Below are 19,819 nucleotides of genomic sequence, written 5' to 3' on the forward strand. Positions count from 1 at the left end.
AACACGCATCTCTGGTTGAAAAGAAAACTGTAAAATATGTCATTACAGTGGAAAAGGGATTGCACACTGGCCTATTGGACAAAGTAACCCAAGAACTAACCTCTGACATGTTAATCATCATCATCATTTCCCCTTATCTAGCTCCTGCCGGGTCAGGGTATTTATGGCACTTCTCCATTTTCCTCTTTCCTTCCACCATTCCTCTTCCACGATCTTGTCTCAGTCTAAATTTTGTCTTCTTATGCCACTCTTCACTGACTACTATCAAAGGGTAGAGAAGGGTCCACCTATTCGATACCATAAGTTTGTATATTGTCTTATAAAACTGGGACTAGTTTCGACCCCATATATATTGGGTCATCTTCAGCCACGCTACAATTGGAAGACATATAATCACATATAACCAATAATAAATTAAACACTTTGGTATACCACAATTTACAGTCTTAATTTAAAACATTGAAGAAGTCTGAATAACACATCCAAACTTGAAATTAAATGACACATCGAAACAGTTGTGGTTGATGCCAAACTATGTCGTCGCTCCTACAGCAGTCAAATGTTCTTGAGTTGATCTGGGAGTTGGCATCTCTATCTGTATAGACGAGCAACTTTATTTATAATTTGTTTGTTCAATGTAATATGGGTAATGACTTTATGTAGCTTGAAGGGGAATTCGTAATTTTGAATAGCTATTCCTTTTCATCAGATGTAGTGATCTATTGTTTAATTTGGTTTGAAGTGAGTGTCCCTGTGTTCTTCGTAAGTTGCGTGTATCTGATACGGACACTAACACCAGATTTCTCGCACTTTGTCTCCAGCATCTGTCTTGGAATTCTATACTCCTCCATCCTCTTTACATGTCCGAACCACTATAGTTTATTCTTTTCAATTCTCTCATTTAGCTTTGCTATTCCAATTTCCTTCCTAACATTTTCATTTCTCACTGTCTTTTCTATCATACTTCTTAGGAATTTCATCTCACTGGCTTGAATTCTACTCTCTTGCCTGCTAGTCAGGGTCCAAGTCTCAGCTGTATAAGTCAGTATCGGAACATAGTACATTTTGTACATTATCTCTTTACTTTTCCTTGGTACTTCTTTGCTCCAAAGAAGTTTTCTTACACTTTGGTAGAACACATTACCCTGCAGTACCCTCCTGCTAATATTCCATGTCCACTCTAGCATTTTGCATTAATTCACTCCACAATTTCCAAAATCTGACTTCCAGTTTTCACAGTGCCCTTTCGTTGCCTTTCCCCTCTTGACATCACCATAGTGTTGCTTTTTTCTGTGCACCAGGTGAGCTGGCCGTGCGGTTAAGGGCGCGCGGCTGTGAGCTTGCATCCGGGAGATAGTGGGTTCGAATCCCACTGCCGGCAGCCCTGAAGATAGTTTTCCATGGTTTCCCATTATCACACCAGGCAAATGCTGGGGCTGTACCTTAATTAAGGCCATGGCCGCTTCCTTCCAACTCCTAGGCCTTTCCTCTCCCATCATCGCCATAAGACCTATCTGTGTTGGTGTGACATAAAGCCACTAGCAAAAAAAAAAAAACTTTTCTCTGTACTGATTTTTATGCCATACTTCTCTATTTTTTTTGTTCAGTACATCTAGTTGTTGTTGCAATTCCTTGCTGTACTTTCCCCAGATCACATCATCTGCAAACAGTAGTATCTTCATCTCTTATCTCTATAGGCTTCCTTTGTTTCCTTTACAATTTCGTCCATGACCATAATAAACAAAAGAGGTGACAGCACATTTCCCTGTCTTAGTCCAGTCTTATTCCTAAACCATTCTGTCTTTCCAACTGGGGTCAGTACTCGGCTGACACAATATTGTTGTACATTGCTTGCACCATTTCTAACATTTCTCTTCCGAGTCTCTTTTTAACCATGGTTTCCCAAATCTTCTCTCTGGGGACACTATCATATGCCTTTTCTATATTTATGAAAGTCATGACCAGATCCTTTCCATATTCCCAGTTCTTTTCCATCAGCTGTCTCATGCTAAAGATTGGGTCCACTGTAGATCTTCCACTCCCGAAGCCATGTTGTTCCTCTTGTAACTCTCCTTCAATCTTTCTTCTCATTCTTCTTTCTAATATCCTTTCCAGTATTTTAACTACCTGCGATATAAGTATGATTCCTCTATAGTTACCACAGACTTTCTTGTCCCCTTTCTTAAACACTGGTATTATTATCCCTTTTTTCCAGTCTTCTGGTACACATTTGTGTTTCCACATACACTTTAGTAGTCGGTACAACCATTGCATACCAACAGGTCCAGCAGCCTTCATCATTTCCTCACTTATTTCATCCATCCCTTTTGCTTTTCCCATCTACATCTTTTGTACCGATAACTCCACCATTGTTATATCATCCTCTGTTGCTGAGTCCTCACACTGTATTGCTTCTATCTCCCCTGTACAGTTGTTCACATTCAAAGTACTCATTCCATCTTCTCTTTATCTCTTCTAGGTGTGTTAACAATTCCCGATCTTCCTTTTTCACTAGCTTGTGATAACTCTTTCTTTTAAGTCCATACAGCATCCTTTTACTGCCACTTACATCCACAACCATTTTTTGTGTGAATTCTTCCCAACTCCTTCTTCTCTTCTGCCACCTTCTTACATTTCCGTTTACTGTTGAGATACTTCCTTTTGCTTTCTTCTGTTTGATCTCGGTTTTCCATTCTCGCCAGGCTGTCTTCTTTTCTTTCACCACTTTCCTCACTTCCTCAGTCCACTATGGTGTTGCCTTTTCTTTCACTAACAAATGCCTTTTTAAAGTTGCTTCAATCTCTCCTGAAAATCTTCCTGTACATTTTTCGTCTTTCAATTTCCATACTTTTATTTTGCTTTCTCTTATCTCTTTTAGTTTTTCCATTTTTCCCAACCATAATTTTGCCACCACAACTCTATGGTCCTCATCAAAGGCTTCTCCTGGTAAAGCTGTCACATTCATCAACTTCCTGCAATTTGTCCTTTCCACCAAAAAGTAGTCAATTACTGATTTTGTTCTTCTGTCACCCCACCCATAACTCGTAATTTCCGTGCTGTTTTTCTTTCGAAACCATGTATTCCCCACTAAGTCCATTCCTTTCACAGAAGTCCACTAGGTCCTCTCCCTCACAGTCCTTTTTCCCATAACCATTTGGTCCAATGACTTTTCTTTTCCTTGTCTCTCGTTTCCAACGTGTGCATTCAGATCTCCCATAATAACCAGTTCCACACCTGAAATTACTCGTTCTACTTTCTCCAAGAATCCTTCAATATCTTCTTCCCTGTTTCCCATCTGTGGTGCATACACTTGTATGAAGTCTATCACTTCTTCATCTTAAGTGTAATCTTCATTATTCTGTCACTCACACATTCTACCACTTCAACATACTCCTCTAATTGCTTCGAAATGATTATTCCCACTCCATTCATTGCCTCTTGACCACCATTCCAGTATAATGTATATCCTTTCTTCAATATCTTCCTTCCGTTACCTTTCCATTTCACTTCACTCAGCCCCATCATTTCCACCTTCTCCTTCTCCATGAAATCTACTACTTCCTCCAGCTTACCTGTCAGGGTCATAAGATTTACTATTCCTATCTTAATAGTTACTGGTTGCCCCTGGTTGCCCATTTCTCACAGTTTCCCCAGTACCCTGAGAAATGCACGTAGCCTTAAGCAGGAGACGCTCTAATCTTATCCAAGGTTGATTTACTAGTACCATACCATATATAGGCTATTATGACGATGGGGTCCACACTCCTACCTACTGCCAGGTGTTACTCTGGGCTGTTCCACTGGAGTACAGAAGCCTTCTGTAGCCGCTCCTCTGGAGTACAGACACTACAAGTTTCCCTCTTCCACCACCAATGCCTTACCGAAGTCCACCTTCTCCGCCACTGATGCCATTGGGGTCTTCACCCATACCCTGGGCTTGGGCCCTCCATATTTTTTTTACCCCCGGAGAGAGGGTGTCCCAGTATTTTAAAGTCCCCAGAAACTGGGCTGCCTGTTGGTCTGCGGGTTGTATTGGGTATTTCAACCAGGGTCCCCGTATCTGCCACCTGGACATGTGCCCTCTAGGGGTTAACAGGCTCCCCCGAGGGTGACACCCTACTATTGTATTGCACCTCAAAAATACTCTCTTAGTAGCACATTGTAAAATAGAACACAATATATACTGTAAAATCAGGGTATGGAACTATCTTATGTCCCTGAATTATCCTATGTTTTGGCTACTTGCATAGCAGATTTGGTTTGATGACTTTTTTTTTTTTTTTTCCCATGCTCAAAGTTGCAGGATCAAAACTCAAGTGTAGTTAGTTGATATTTTAATGTGTTTAAGTGTGGGAGACCTGTGTGAATAGATTCATTGGCATGTTAAAAAAAATTCCTTTCCAATATGAAATTCTTTCTCTTCGTCATAGAAGGTGAATAATAGTTGATTGGACATGAACGTACAGCATCATCCTGTGATTTAGTGGGTCATCAAAATTATAGAAGCACCACCCAATAATAATAATAATAATAATAATAATAATAATAATAATAATAAATCGTGGAGACCCTTACCCTATTTACATCACTGTACCTTATTCCATTACTTTTCTTAATGGAACAACTTCTCTTTAATCAGTAATTGCCTTCATCGTGTATTGTGTTCACTTTCACAGCTTTATTCTGTGTAGATTTAAATCTGGAGACACCCTTGTGCCTGTATTAGGACTTAAATTTTTTTTCATGTGGCATCATCATTAACTACTTTAAGTATATCTATAGGACAGGTTTATTGACTTGTAATGCTCAACTGCTCCCAAGCATATTGATAGAGTTTACTTCGTTTTGATGTGAAGGACTAGAGATATAAACATTCAAGTCAATTTTCTTCTGTGGTTTTACAATTGAAATGATAAATTATTACTGTATTGTTGGCTGTTGCAGGTACCCTGAAGAGGACCTTCAAGAAATGTTGAAGCCAAAACTGGCTGCCAATATTGAGAAGGCACGCATTGCTATGTCTCGTCTAGAAGAAATTTTTACTCAAAACCCAGCCTTACAAACTACAAGTGTTATGAGGCAACTATTGGATGTGTATAAAGATTGCAGGCAAGCACTTTATTTTCCTTGAAAAAATTCTCAAATTCTCTTTCAGTTGTTGCTTGGGGACTGTACAATACTGACATTAGAACATCGGTCAGTTGACTGGGCCTGTCAGCAGGGATATAAAAGTTGATACAGCGACAATATCTTGTTATAAGCCATTCATAATTCCAGTCTTGATTGTACCCAATGACGACCATTACCATCCTGTCAAGTTATGTCAGTTGGTTCTAAATTTCTTAGAAAACATAATTTGAGATTGGAATTTTATTTTAGTTTTAGATCCTTTACTGTGACATTATAAGATTGATTGTAAATATGAACCAACAGGTGACACAGCTAATCTTTAGGGGCCTATCTTCCAAGGAAGAATAGCTGTTACAAACTTTTTTTTTTGCTTTACGTCGCACCAACACAGATAGGTCTTATGGCGACGATGGGATAGGAAAGGTCTAGGAATGGGAAGGAAGTGGCTGTGGCCTTAATTAAGGTGTGAAAATGGGAAACCACGGAAACTGTTACAAACTTGACTGGAAGCTGTTGTAATTTACAGGTTGTAGTTAGTATTGACAATAAGGAGCAATTTCTCACATAACAATTATGTTAAACGTTACATTTGTTGATTTTAGTGTCTTGGTGGAGATGATTATCTTGTTTCATTTTCCTTTAAAACAATAACCACCCTGCGAGTTGGCCGTGCGGTTAGAGGCGTGCGGCTGTGAGCTTGCATCCGGGACATAGGGGGTTTGAATCCCCCTGTCGGCAGCCCTGAAAATTGTTTTCCGTGGTTTCCCATTTTCACACCAGCCAAATGCTGGGGCTGTACCTTAATTAAGGCCACGGCCGCTTCCTTCCAACTCGTAGGCCTTTCCTATCCCATCGTTGCCATAAGACCTATCTGTGTCGGTGCGAGGTAAAGCCACTAGCAAAAAGAAAAAAAAAACAAACGATAACCGCTACTACTTTGGTATTGTATTGACTACGCCTCTTATTTCTCCTAGGAGATCTGAATGCCAAAAGCATCACATGGACTTCCTTTCTGTGCCTTATGAGGGTTGGGAAATGCTAAAATTTATGATACAACTGGATCTTAACACGGAAACCTAAGCATTTTAGCATTTCACTTGCTGATATTACCTGTATATACCACAAATGAAATAGGTTAGGCGGTAATGAACACAGGACTTCAGAACAGATCTCTCAAAATAGTTCAATCTTTTTGGTCTGTGTATTAGAGGTGGCACTTAATTTCCTTATTTGAGAATTAACTTATTAGAACAATCTATATCTTAAAATGGAGCTGCATGTTTTTTGTTTGAGTTCCTGTGAAGGAACTATGTAATCTATTGGATGTAAAATAGCCTCATTTTAAAATTCCCTTTCTAAATATTGGCATTAAGCTTTTTAAAACAGAATTTGTGTGCTATATTTTAAAATTATTTAAGAAGAAATCTCATTTCCATTCCCTTGTGATGCTGTGCAGTTGTAATGTGTACTACGGCAGTGCCCCTACATTGGTCCACTCCGCAATTTGCAGAACTTCTGTTCATGTTCCACTGTGTTTTTGCCTGTTCAACTGTGTCTTGTGAGAGCTAGCGGAATGTTAAAAATTGGGTTACCAGAAGGGAAAAGAACTACAAAGAACATGGCTTACAAAAGATGTGCTGTAAGATTTTTCCTCTTGCTAAAGAGTTTTAGTGATACAGGATTGTTGGAATTCTGCCCTGTAACTGATAGGAGATATGTGGACAAACATCAGTGTTCTAATGGACAAGAAGAATTTTCACACTTTCACATGCTGCAGCCTTCTTGGATGGGCTCCTTTCTTGCTAATCTATATTCTTCTAGTTCTTTCTCTGTCCCTGATGAGATGGTTTCTATGTCTGACCTTCTTTAGGAGATTGGATTTGCACTGTGCCAGTTGATTAAAGATCATATCTTCGAAGAAAACAGTGCATGTGAAGATGTGAAGGTTGTTCAGTCATTTTGTTTAACCTTGATGTTTGTTCCTATACTCCTTCCTAGCTTCCTTTGTTATTATGTATTCATACACTTAGTTGTTTCTTTTCCATGTACAGTATTTATGTACAGTAAAACCCCTGTTTAGCATTTTTACAGAAACAAACTTTTTTACCATTAATTGGGGTTTACTTCATATAAAGGTCTCAGCAGAAAGCACAATTTCCTAGAAATTTTCCACTATATTAACATACATGGCACCAACATACATTATTTATTAATTGTTTCATAACAAGATGTCTACTAGGGTGGGCCAAAAACTTGAATTCTTTTTTCCACATCGTAATACCACAGAAAAGTTGTGAATTGGGGAGAATAAAACGGGGTAAAAAAGAAACAAAATAGGTTCATTTCTTCCGGTCGCGCACATGCTTAAAGTTTGCCGAAATTCGGAAAAAAAGTATATTTTTACGATAAATTTCTATCTTGCTTAACTTTTCAGTACTTAAATGTAATAGCTCTAGTCGACTCTTACTCGAACCAATGATGATTTTGAAAAAAAGATGGTTCAAATCAGTTAAGGTCTTTCGCTCGCGCAACAGCCGTCAAACTTTTCTTTACCTATAAAGTTATTCAGCTTTCCATATATCTTTCTGTTGAGCATCCGCAGTAAGACTTTGGCTGCATGTGAAATTAGACTCAATGTCCTATGTTCTTCACATTTTTTGCTGTTCTTTTTCTTTTCCATAGGGATTAAGATGATTTTACTAAAGTCTTTTGGCCATTTTCCTGTCGTGTATATCTGATTACATAATCCAAAGAACTCCTTTCTTCCTTCGTTATTTAACGTTTTTAACAGTTCAACAGTAGGAGGATTAATATGGTTTAGTACAGTTTTGTAAGAGTTCAACCGTCAATACGGATTTAACATGAGATTAATAGTTTGTAATCATTTAGTTTTATACCTCTTATCTTTAAATCGTTAGAAACTGAGTCCAGCCATTGTCGTTTGGTCTCTCTCTACTTTTCTTACTCTCCATAACAGAGTCCATTATTCTCCTAGGTAACCTATCCTCCTCCATTCGCCTCACATGATCTCACCACCGGGCCAGTTTATGCGTACAGCTTCATCCATCGAGTTAATTCCTAACTTAGCCTTTACCTCCTCATTCCGAATACTCTCCTGCCATTGTTCCGACCTGTTTGTACCAACAATCATTCTTGCTACTTTCATGTCTGTTATTTCTAACTTATGAATAAGATATGCTGTTGATTCGAAACAGAAAGGGTTAACTCTAGTTGGAACTCTCATGAAAAATAAGACAGAGGTACCTCCTGTCTTCCTTGACAACAAACAGCCTTTATATAGCACTGTATTTGGTCATGGACGGTACATGCTATTGGTATCATGTTTCTAAGAAGTGCCTGTCTAAATTTCGATGATGCACCATGGTTTCATTGACGAGACTACAGGTGAAACCCTTAAGCTTGAGATCATCACCTTTTACAACTTAACAAAAGGTGGTGGTAATGTTGTGGATGGCTTAAAAAGCCTATAAAGAACTCTGAGAAAAACAACTAGCTGGCCACTTAGGCTGCTTTTCACTTAGATATTGGAGCCGTGAACAATTATTTGAAATGAATAATAATACGTCCCACTAAGTACTTTTATGGTTTTCGGAGACGCCGAGGTGCCGGAATTTAGTCCCGCAGGAGTTCTTTTACATGCCAGTAAATCTACCAACATGAGGCTGACTTATTTGAGCACCTTCAAATACCACCGGACTGAGCCAGGATGGAACCTGCCAAGTTGGGGTCAGAAGGTCAGTGCCTCAACCGTTTGAGCCACTCAGCCTGGCGCAACTATTTGATATTGAGGTTCAACTCAGGTGATGCAGGTCCAAGAAGAGCTTACTTATAGACTTAACATTGAGCTCTGTAAACTCCATATGGTCAGAAGAGCAGCAATCAGTTACTGGACAGTTTCACTTTGGCAGCAGATAAAGAAGAGAATAGGTGAGCCGTTATAGGAAACAGCTTCATAGAGAGCAGAAGGTCCTATTGGAAGGCAAAAGTGTTACTCTTGCCAAAAAAAAATAAATGAAAAAGTAAATTGGTAAACAGTCACAAAGTGTACCACATGTAACCATCCAGTTTGTAAGCAGCACACTCTACAAATTTGCAGCAACTGTGGCATCAAACAGGCTGGAGATGGTGGTGAATGAACTGTTCTGGTCAGAAAGAGAATGACTATAGGTATGAAACAGTAACTAAAATCTGTATTTTTGTTTATCGTAAGTTATAATATGTATAATTTGAATGAGGTGTTTATCATTTACGCAGTTCATTATTTTATAAACAAATCCATACATTGTATTACTTTATACTCTATTTCTGTATTATTTACATTTATGAAATGCATTATAAGTCCACTTCTGCAGTCTAGCCTAAGTGATCAATGAGTGCAGACATGCTGGGTTGAGTGTGCCGGTAGAGCAGGAGTGGAGTGGGAGTGCAAGAGGGAAGATGAGAGTGAAGAGGGAGATGATTAGTGTGGAACAATATAGGGTAGTTGTTGGAAGATGGCAGGAGAGAAGGAAGAAGAAAACAGTCAAAAGGGAAGGAGGTAAAGTGGAGATAAGATTGAAGGGTGGGATGATATTGGCGGTAGCAGTGATTATGGTACTGCTAGTTATAGAGGGCGTGGAAGTAAACCCCGGCCCGACTTCCAGTGGCAATATGAGCTGGGAAGATGTGGAGGTTGTGGAAGAAGCATGCCCATTTGAACAGATTATAAATATGATTCAGGAACAAGCGAAAGAGTTCGAAAATATGAGGCAATGGATCCAGGGAAAAACAGACAAAGTAATTACTAATGTGGGAAACGAGAAAGAAATTGTCACTCAATGAAAAAATAAGGAATGTCGAAGGAGAGGTGGTGAAGCTGAAGGCAGAAATAGAAGACAGTACCTTGGAACGCAGGAAGAAATGCTTATTTATATATGGAGTGCCGGAAGAAAAAGGAGAGGACAAAGTGATGACAATTTACAAAGTTGTGGAAGTCATCCAAATCAGAATGAAAATCAACTTCAGTGAAGTTGGTATAGACGATGTGGAAAGGATAGGTAATGCACAGGGTAACAGGCCAATAAAAGCAAATTTGTTATCCACCCTGATGGCGGAAATAGTGATAAGAATGCGGGTAATCTACAGAGTACAAAAATTTGGATTAAGAGAGACATGGGAAGAGAAGGGATTAAGAATATAAAACCCCTTAAGAAACATTTAGTGAGGGTCAGACTTTAAGGATTAAGAGCTCACATTAGGGATCAGGAATTAGTGGTAACCAATGGCCGGCCAATGGACCAGATTTTGGACAGTGACGAAATTACGGGAATTGGAAGAGAATTTGAAGCAAGAAGAAGTGATGGGGAAGAGAGTGGAAGAAAGGCAAGTTATAGAAAGCAATGTCGGTGATGACTGACATGTTGATAAGGAAAGAACCAGGGGAAACAGGAAGTTGAGTGAGGAAAGGCAGGAAGATGAACATAGTGAAAGAGTGGCCATGCATATTGAAAAGAAACAAGCTGTGGACAACAGGGTGAGAACAGAAATGTATAGAGAAGCAGCTATGGACAGAGCCAGGGAAGCGGAAAGGCAGCGAGGTGAACGCAGTGAAGGAATGGACGTGCGGAGTGAAAAGGAAAGGCCAGACAGGGAGAGAATAGAGCTGTGTATGAACAAAGAGAGGAGCAGGAGCTTAAGAGATCTGTGGGGAATGACAAAAAATGATGAGGGCATCGTAACAAGAAGTAAAAAGTCAAGTAAGTAAGTAAGTAAGTAAGTAAGTAAGTAAGTAAGTAAGGGCATAGTGGATGAAGACATGGTGGTAATATAAGGAAGGAAGTTATAGTGGCTGTGAGGATTTGAAATGTATAGTGCATTTAGTTATTAAGTGTGATTTTGTGATGAGTAATTATAGATAAGTAGATTTAAGGATTAAGCTGGAAGGAGAGTGGAGTTGGCTGGGTGATATTTGGAGTGATTGTAAATAAGGAAAGATGGTCTGGTTTGTTAAGAGTATGTAGAAATTGGTAGGTGTTGGAGTGTGCTTGTTAATGGGTTTTGAAATGTATAGTGAATTTAATGGTTAAATGTGATTATAGTTAAGTAGATTTGAATTATAAGTATTGAATGTCTGAATGATAAGAGAGATTGTGAAGTTTAGTTGATGGTTAAGAGTCAGGTATGGTAATTTAAGTGGCTTTGGTAACCTTATGCCAAGTGTAATGTTGGACCTGTGTCTTTGAGACCTGTGTAGAATCTCTTTTAAAGGTTTTCTGTATGATGTGGAATGTTGTTGTAGAATATTTTATTTGTGAATCTTTTTAGGAATATTTTATTTGTAAATCTTTTTAGGAATATTCACTGTTGTGGAATGTTGTGGTAGAATATTTATTCGTTATTACATTTAGCTACTTAACCTGTATGATGTAAAATATTTTGTAGTATGTTTTATTTGTATTCCCTTTATCTACTTAAGTAACTATTAGATTATAAATTGTTGTTGTTCTACAATAGCTGGAACAGTCCAGAAAAGGTTGTGACACGGACTTTTAGAACAGAGTGTGTTGGCTTCTGTCAGTTGTGGATTCTAGAAATATGTCCTTACTAATCCTGGAAAATGGGAAGTTCGCGATTAGTGTCTGTGTATGTTCGGGAACATTGTATAAACATCGTGACTGGATAAAGAGTTGTGATTGGTGAATCTGGGTGGCGATAGGCAAATTTCTGTGTTCTGATTGGTCACTTGATAATCGGACCAAGGCCAGTTTCCCTTTTTAAGTGAGCGAGGCAGGATTTCGTGGTCTTTCGTTCTCTCGTCAGCGCTAAGTTTTGACGCACGTCGGCAACTCACTTGCTCCTGGGATGGGCTACCTTGGGGTAAGCACTCTTGATTTCAGTTCCACCTTAAATTATATTTAATGTTCGCTTGTATTTTCATATTGGAGTTCTCCCCCCTCCAGACTTGCCACTCAATTACTTCAGATGCCTTAACTTTTCAGCTGGGCTTGCCTGTTTGCTTTTGAGGCGTTCCCCTTTTCGTGTTTAGCTAAACTTGTAATTTGTAGTTTATTTCCCTCGGGGATTGCCTCTAGTAAGTCTGTGTCACTTGGTGCACGCTAGTTTTTCCGCTGCCCCGCATTAGAAGTGTTTTTGTTGTGGGAGCAAGTTGAACTGGCCTCTGCGCCAAGTTTAGATATTTCTGATTTCCCCCTCATTCAGTTATTTTTCTCAGATGCTTTAGAAAGCACGATTACTTTCATTCTAGGTTGTACTTGTATCTTGTGTGCCTTCTTGCCCTCAGAAACATATTGTAGAACTTAGATTATGCTAAGATGTTTTTGGTTAACTTCTTGGCCTAATAGGTATGCTCTTGTCGAATAACATCTAATCTTGTATTCGTAAATTATGTGACTGGATCTTTTGGATAGATCAATTTTGTTCGAAACTTACCTTGTAATGTTCATTTTGAAAATAATATTTTGAAAACAAGAGATCACCGTTGATTTTTTGGAAACCCGCAACCTTCACATTTCTATGGCCTTTGGTAGGTTCCTCAGCCCCCGTTCCATGTTCTTTGTTTATAGTCGTCAAGTTGCACAACCTGATATTTTGTTTGTGTGCTCACGGGGCAGTTCATGTGGTGTTTGCTCACGGGGCAGTTCATGTGGTGTTTATTGCGTGTCTAGGGTTTAAAGTGCCGTGTAATTTGATTTATTTTCCTCCCTTTTAACTGTATATCGTGTAACCACTGAAAACCGGTTACAGTCTTTGCTAACGGTATGTAAATTGAAATTAAAATGTAAGTGAGCCTGATATGATGTGGAGCTGTGTCTTTGTTAACTGTATGCCAATTGTAATTGATCTGTACAGTGAGCTTGATATGGTAGATGGTTAAGAGATGGGTTACAGTAATTCAAGTGAATATGGCCTGGAATTTAAATGTTTGCTGATGGTGCTGAGGGGTGTTTCAAGGTCGGTCATAAAGTGATCAGTGTTCTTATGTTTGAATGACAAGAGGTAGTGAAGTGTAGATGGTAGCTATGGATGATTCTGTTGGCAAGTTAATGGTGGATATGTGTCTCTGTTAATGGTTAGAGAGAGGATGAGCAATAGGTGGAGTTAATGGTTTGTAGTAATTGAATTGGAGGGTCGAAATTAATGTGTGATTATGATTGGTATAAGTACGAAGGGGATGATGATTGGGACTGCTATATGGAATGTAAATTGTGAAAAGTGGTTGATGTATATAATGTATTGGAGGGAAGAAGTTAATATGTGGAGAGGGCTGGTATATGACTTTACTGTGTGACATAATTAATATAATACTATCATTGGCATATGTGTGAAGGGTTTGATGGTAAAATATGATGGCAAAAGTTAATATGGTGAGTGAATTATGTGATTGTAGTTGATATATATATGAATGGTAAGATTATTTTTGCTGCTTTATTGGAAGGCTGAAATTAATATATGGCAGGTATATTACTAGTAAGTATGGGAAGAAGGTGATTGTAAAAATGGTAAAGTGATAAGGTTGGCGGTTGATGGTAAAATGTGATAGCATAATTTAATATGGTGAGTGGCTTATGTGATTATAGTTGATATATGTATGAATGGGAAGATGATTTTGTTGCTTTATTGTATGTAAATTACGACAAATGAGTGGATGAGGTATTGATGACAAGGAACATGGAAGTAGGTCGTGCAGAAACTGCTAAGCAAGGAGATTGCGGCACACCAACACGGCAGGAGGTGTAATGTTTTGGCTGCATCAGCGAATGTGAATAGGTCAATGAGTGTGGATGACATATGTTATGAAATGTGCGAGGTCTACGAGTACAGCCAGAAGAGAGATGGAGGTCTTTAACCTCTATGTGGCGATTTGCTGTTGTTTCATTTTACCTTATTGGTTTTTTTTTTTCTCCAGTTCACGCATTACAGGGCTTTCGGGTCTCCGGAAAGGAGTCACCCGTGAGCCATTTGACTCGAATTATTATATTGCTTTGTTGTTTTATTATTATTATTATTATTATTATTTCATTATTGTTTTAATTAGATGGTTCATGTTTGTGGGTTACTGTAGTCACGTCCTAGTTCGTGAACCATGGGCAATGGCTGAGTGGCCTAGTAAGTGGTCCTGAGAGTCGGGATACCAGTTGCTATGGAATGGGAGTGGGCATCTCGGACATATTCTGAGTTGTGGCCCTCCTTGTGCTCAGGCGGCTAGGACTATATAATTCACCGGTGGTCCATAACCCGTTAGAGGAGAAATCCTCACTTGGACTATGTGCAAGTAGGGTAGCATCCTGGTTCATGACTTTACCGAGCTCAGAACATTTTAAGCAAGCCTCGGACCTATGGGAGTAATGGAGTCCCACTCCCATTTGACAGGCGAGGGACTCATTGGAAACAACTTGGCAAACGAAATGGAATTCGATGGGGAGCTATCAATATTAATGGGGCTTATGGAAGAAAGAAGGTAGAACTGGCTGAGTCAGCAAAGAGGATGCATCTGGATGTGCTAGGAGTAAGTGATATTCGGGTAAGGGGAGATAATGAGGAAGATATAGGAGATTATAAAGTGTACTTGACGGGTGTTAGAAAGGGAAGGGCAGAGTCTGGGGTAGGGCTCTTTATCAGGAATACCATTGCACACAACATAGTTTCGGTTAGGCACGTAAATAAGCGAATGATGTGGGTAGATTTGTCATTTGGAGGAATTAGGACAAGAATTGTGTCCGTGTATTCACCATGTGAGGGTGCAGATGAGGATGAAGTTGACAAGTTTTATGAAGCATTGAGTGACATCGTGGTCAGGGTCAACAGCAAGGATAGAATAGTGCTAATGGGCGATTTCAATGCGAGAGTTGGGAATAGAACTCAAGGGTACGAAAGGGTGATTGGTAAATGTGGGGAAGATATGGAAGCTAATGGGAATGGGAAGCGTTTGCTGGACTTCTGTGCTAGTATGGGTTTAGCTGTTACGAATACATTCTTCAAGCATAAGGCTATTCACCCCTACACATGGGAGGCTAGGGGTACCAGATCCATAATAGACTATATCTTAACAGATTTCGAATTCAGGAAATCTGTTAGGAATGTGCGAGTTTTTCGCGGATTTTTCGATGATACAGACCACTATCTGATCTGTAGTGAACTAAGTATCTCTAGGCCTAGGGTAGATAAAGTGAAATCTGTCTGCAAACGAATAAGGGTAGAAAATCTGCAGGATGAGGAAATTAGACAGAAGTACATGGATATGATTAGTGAGATGTTTTGAACAGTAGATAGTAAGCAGGTTCAGGATATAGAGAGTGAATGGGTGGCATCAGGGATGCTGTAGTAGAAACAGCAAGGGAATGCCTAAAAACAACTGTGTGTAAAGATGGGAAAAGGCGAACATCTTGGTGGAATGATGAAGTGAGAGCAGCCTGCAAACGTAAAAAGAAGGCTTATCAGAAATGGCTCCAAACAAGGGCAGAGGCAGACAGGGATTTTTACGTAGATGAAAGAAACGGAGCAAAACAAATTGTTGTTGAATCCAAAAAGAAGTCGTGGGAAGATTTTGGTAATAACCTGGAAAGGCTAGGTCAAGCAGCATTGAAACCTTTCTGGACAGTAATAAAGAATCTTAGGAAGGGAGGGAAAAAGGAAATGAACAGTGTTTTGAGTAATTCAGGTGAACTCATAATAGATCCCAGGGAATCACTGGAGAGGTGGAGGGAATATTTTGAACATCTTCTCAATGTAAAAGGAAATCATCCTGGTGGTGTTGCAAACAGCCAAGCTCATGGGGAGGAGGAAAATGATGTTGATGAAATTATGCTTGAGGAAGTGGAAAGGATGGTTAAAAAACTCCATTGTCATAAGGCAGCAGAAATAGATGAAATTAGACCTGAAATGGTGAAGTATAGTGGGAAGGCAGGGATGAAATGGCTTCATAGAGTAGTAAAATTAGCGTGGAGTGTTGGTAAGGTACCTTCAGATTGGACAAAAGCAGTAATTGCACCTATCTATAAGCAAGGGAACAGGGAGGATTGCAACAACTATCGAGGTATCTCATTGATTAGTATACCAGGCAAGGTATTCACAAGCATCTTGGAAGGGAGGCTGCGATCAGTCATTGAGAGGAAGTTGGATGAAAACCAGTGTGGTTTCAGACCACAGAGAGGCTGTCAGTATCAGATTTTCAGTATATGCCAGGTAATTGAAAAATGCTACGAGAAGAATAGGCAGTTGTGTTTATGTTTCGTAGATCTAGAGAAAGCATATGACAGGGTACCGAGGGAAAAGATGTTCACTATACTGGGGGACTATGGAATTAAAGGTAGATTATTAAAATCATTCAAAGGCATTTATGTTGACAATTGGGCTTCAGTGAGAATTGATGGTAGAATGAGTTCTTGGTTCAGGGTACTTACAGGGGTTAGACAAGGCTGTAATCTTTCACCTTTGCTGTTCGTAGTTTACATGGATTACCTGCTGAAAGGTATAAAATGGCAGGGAGGGATTCACTTAGATGGAAATGTAGTAAGCAGTTTGGCCTATGCTGACGACTTGGTCTTAATGGCAGACTGTGCCGAAAGCCTGCAGTCTAATATCTTGGAACTTGAAAATAGGTGCAATGAGTATGGTATGAAAATTAGCCTCTCGAAGACTAAATTGATGTCAGTAGGTAAGAAATTCAACAGAATCGAATGTCAGATTGGTGATACAAAGCTAGAACAGGTTGATAATTTCAAGTATTTAGGTTGTATGTTCTCCCAGGATGGTAATATAGTGAGATTGAATCAAGGTGTAGTAAAGCTAACGCAGTGAGCTCGCAGTTGCGATCAGCAGTATTCTGTAAGAAGGAAGTCAGCTTCCAGACGAAACTATCTTTACATCGGTCTGTTTTCAGACCAACTTTGTTTTACTGGAGCGAAAGCTGGGTGGACTCAGAATATCTTATTCATAAGTTAGAAGTAACAGACATGAAAGTAGCAAGAAGATTGCTGGTACAAACAAGTGGGAACAATGGCAGGAGGGTACTCGGAATGAGGAGATAAAGGCTAATTTAGGAATGAACTTGATGGATGAAGCTGTACGCATAAACCGGCTTCGGTGGTGGGCTCATGTGAGGCGAATGGAGGAGGATAGGTTACCTAGGAGAATAATGGACTTTGTTATGGAGGGTAAGAGAAGTAGAGGGAGACCAAGACGACGATGGTTAGACTCTGTTTCTAACGATTTAAAGGTAAGAGGTACAGAACTAAATGAGGCCACAACACTAGTTGCAAATCGAGGATTGTGGCGACGTTTAGTAAATTCTCAGAACTCTGAAAGGCATAACAGTCTATAATGATAATGTATGTATGTATGTATGTATGTATTTTTAATTATTGGAGTTTAAGTTTAAAGAGCTTGCCTAAGTTGGGCACTATTATTTTTCTCCATTATTAGATCACTAAGGTAGGAAATACTGTAGATCTGGAGGAAAATAAGGAATAAAGAGTTAAGTCCACTTCAAGACAAACACATAAAAGAGAAGAAAGAAAAAATAACAAAACAATCAACAAACAGAACCACTTTTAGCATTGGTTTGAAGAGAGTGAAATGTTCACCATGCGACCACTAACCGAGCAAAATGCTCATGATGCAACTACTTTTGTACTGGAATGAAAACATAATAATTCTCAAAATTGATTATTATACTGGAAAATAACACTGTAATAATTGGTGAACTATTTGTGTTCATATTATGTGATAAAGGAACATGTCCATGAACACCTCAATATCATTAACAGGTGCATTTAAGTAAACTACTTTGTACAAAAATATAAAATTTACCAAGTGAGGGAAACCCTCAGATGTGGCTGTTTATATGCCAACAACCACGCGGCCACTGCCAGGTTAAGATGAAGCCACGTACCATAAAGGCATCAAAAGGTTTTGATGTGTGTCTGGTTTTATTAATTATGCTTAAATATTGTTCTGGATATGTCATAGTGTTAGTACTTTTCAGAATATTGCTGTAGATCCCAAAATTTCTCTCTCTTTGGTTGTATGAATATCCTCATAGGAGGCAAGAATGTTTTATGGTCACATCATGAATGGAACTGAACCATACGCAGAATTTTAGAACAATGATGTTCATGTTCTGGCCACTGCGAGAGACAGAGTAGAGATTGATATCTCTTGTAGGGTTTCAGTCAAGAAGCAGTGGAGAAAGGAACATACAGAGTTAGGGGGTCTTTTTTCCCTTCACTGTCCACAAACCAATACAATTTTGCTGGTACTATCATTCTGGTAGTGTATGCTGTTGAATATGTACAGCCAAAGGCTCTATAAAACTGAGCTGAGTTGTTTAGTTGTGGCAAGCATAAGTTTTTGACCATAGTCGAACTCAATAAGTGTGTGACAGTTTTCTTGGTTTTTCACTGATTGGATAAGATCCTATTTTATGGTATTTTAGCACTTCACGTTTCTTAGGTGCAAATCAGCTGAGTCCTGCAAACTTTATCATTATTGGATTTAATTTTAGAGTGAGCTCAGACTCCCTACAGAAGTCACAAACTTCACTTCTGGGAGCCTGAAAAGCACATGGACTGTTCTCTCTAAAAAATTTGTGGTAGGTTTTGTATTTCATCTGTATTACTGCATTAGTTTCTTGGAAAAAAACAATTCTTGAATCTCTGATAAAGTTTTGACACAATTGAAGTTTGTTACTTGAAGTAGCTCCATTTAGATTTGATAGTGGCGTTGTGTAATGGTTTTGAAGGAAGTAAATCCAGTGGAGCTTTGATACTATCCCAAACATTTGATTGTATTTTGTGGGGACGATTTTTATGTTTGCCTCATTGATCTTCTACAGATACCGATCTGTTGTTAAGAGTTTTCCCACACCTTTTTCATAAGTTCTACACTAACTTGTGAGAGTGACATAAAAAATTTCTTACACATGGGAACCTTTTCTGAATTAGACTTCACATGATAGATGTAACTAGATGACCTATTTCAACCATTTTTGGGTTTGGCTAACAATGCAGCGATATTTCTTCTTTTTCTTAAACCTAGCAGCAATGAATTTTGCGCTTTTTTATCACCAAGCTCCCAAAAACCATTAAACAGTCTCTCTGGTTGTTAGTGTAAAGTTTTGTGTAACACTTCTTTGGACAGCACTTCTGGACTATGGGGAAATTCTTACCTTTAACTTTCCTACCAGGTTCTGGAGATGTATAGGCCTTCCCACTGTTTCTCTGGACTATATCTCTCATGGGGTGACAGGGTACTATGTTAAGGCTTCTCAACTTACCATGCAAAACTGCTGCTACCATCTGCTGTTGCATTGTATTTTATGTTCTTGTAAGGTGTTCATAGAGTGCATTGTGATGCCCATCCCAACAGGGATGTGGAAACACTAGATATGATTTTTCGGACATGACTGCATTTTACGTTTTGTATCCACGGGTACAACGAAAACTATATCTACCATTTATATATTAAGAGGAGAGGAAAGTATTAAAAGGTGTGAAAATCACGAGAGAACAAAAATGAAAACCTTTTCTGCTGGGGCTTATAAGATAACAAGTGCACTGAAAGATGTGAAAAACAACAAATATGAAAACCTGTGCACGGAAGCCAATAAAAATATCTAAAGTATTATTGCAGATCACACTCTTTCTAAAATAAATGTTAGTAGAAGCCGTTT

At 39.0% G+C, this 19,819-nt stretch overlaps 1 protein-coding gene across 1 annotated transcript in view; it reads left to right on the forward strand.

Moving 5' to 3' along the window:
• LOC136876122 ((E3-independent) E2 ubiquitin-conjugating enzyme UBE2O) overlaps window positions 1–19,819 on the forward strand; it is a 322,520-nt gene that overhangs the window by 228,232 nt on the left and 74,469 nt on the right. The window contains exon 11 of the mRNA XM_067149804.2: window positions 4,945–5,109. Coding sequence (XP_067005905.2) covers window positions 4,945–5,109 — 165 coding nt within the window. The remainder of the gene's footprint in view (window positions 1–4,944; window positions 5,110–19,819) is intronic.

This window comes from Anabrus simplex, chromosome 6, assembly GCF_040414725.1.
Source record: "Anabrus simplex isolate iqAnaSimp1 chromosome 6, ASM4041472v1, whole genome shotgun sequence".
Lineage (NCBI taxonomy): Eukaryota > Metazoa > Arthropoda > Insecta > Orthoptera > Tettigoniidae > Anabrus > Anabrus simplex.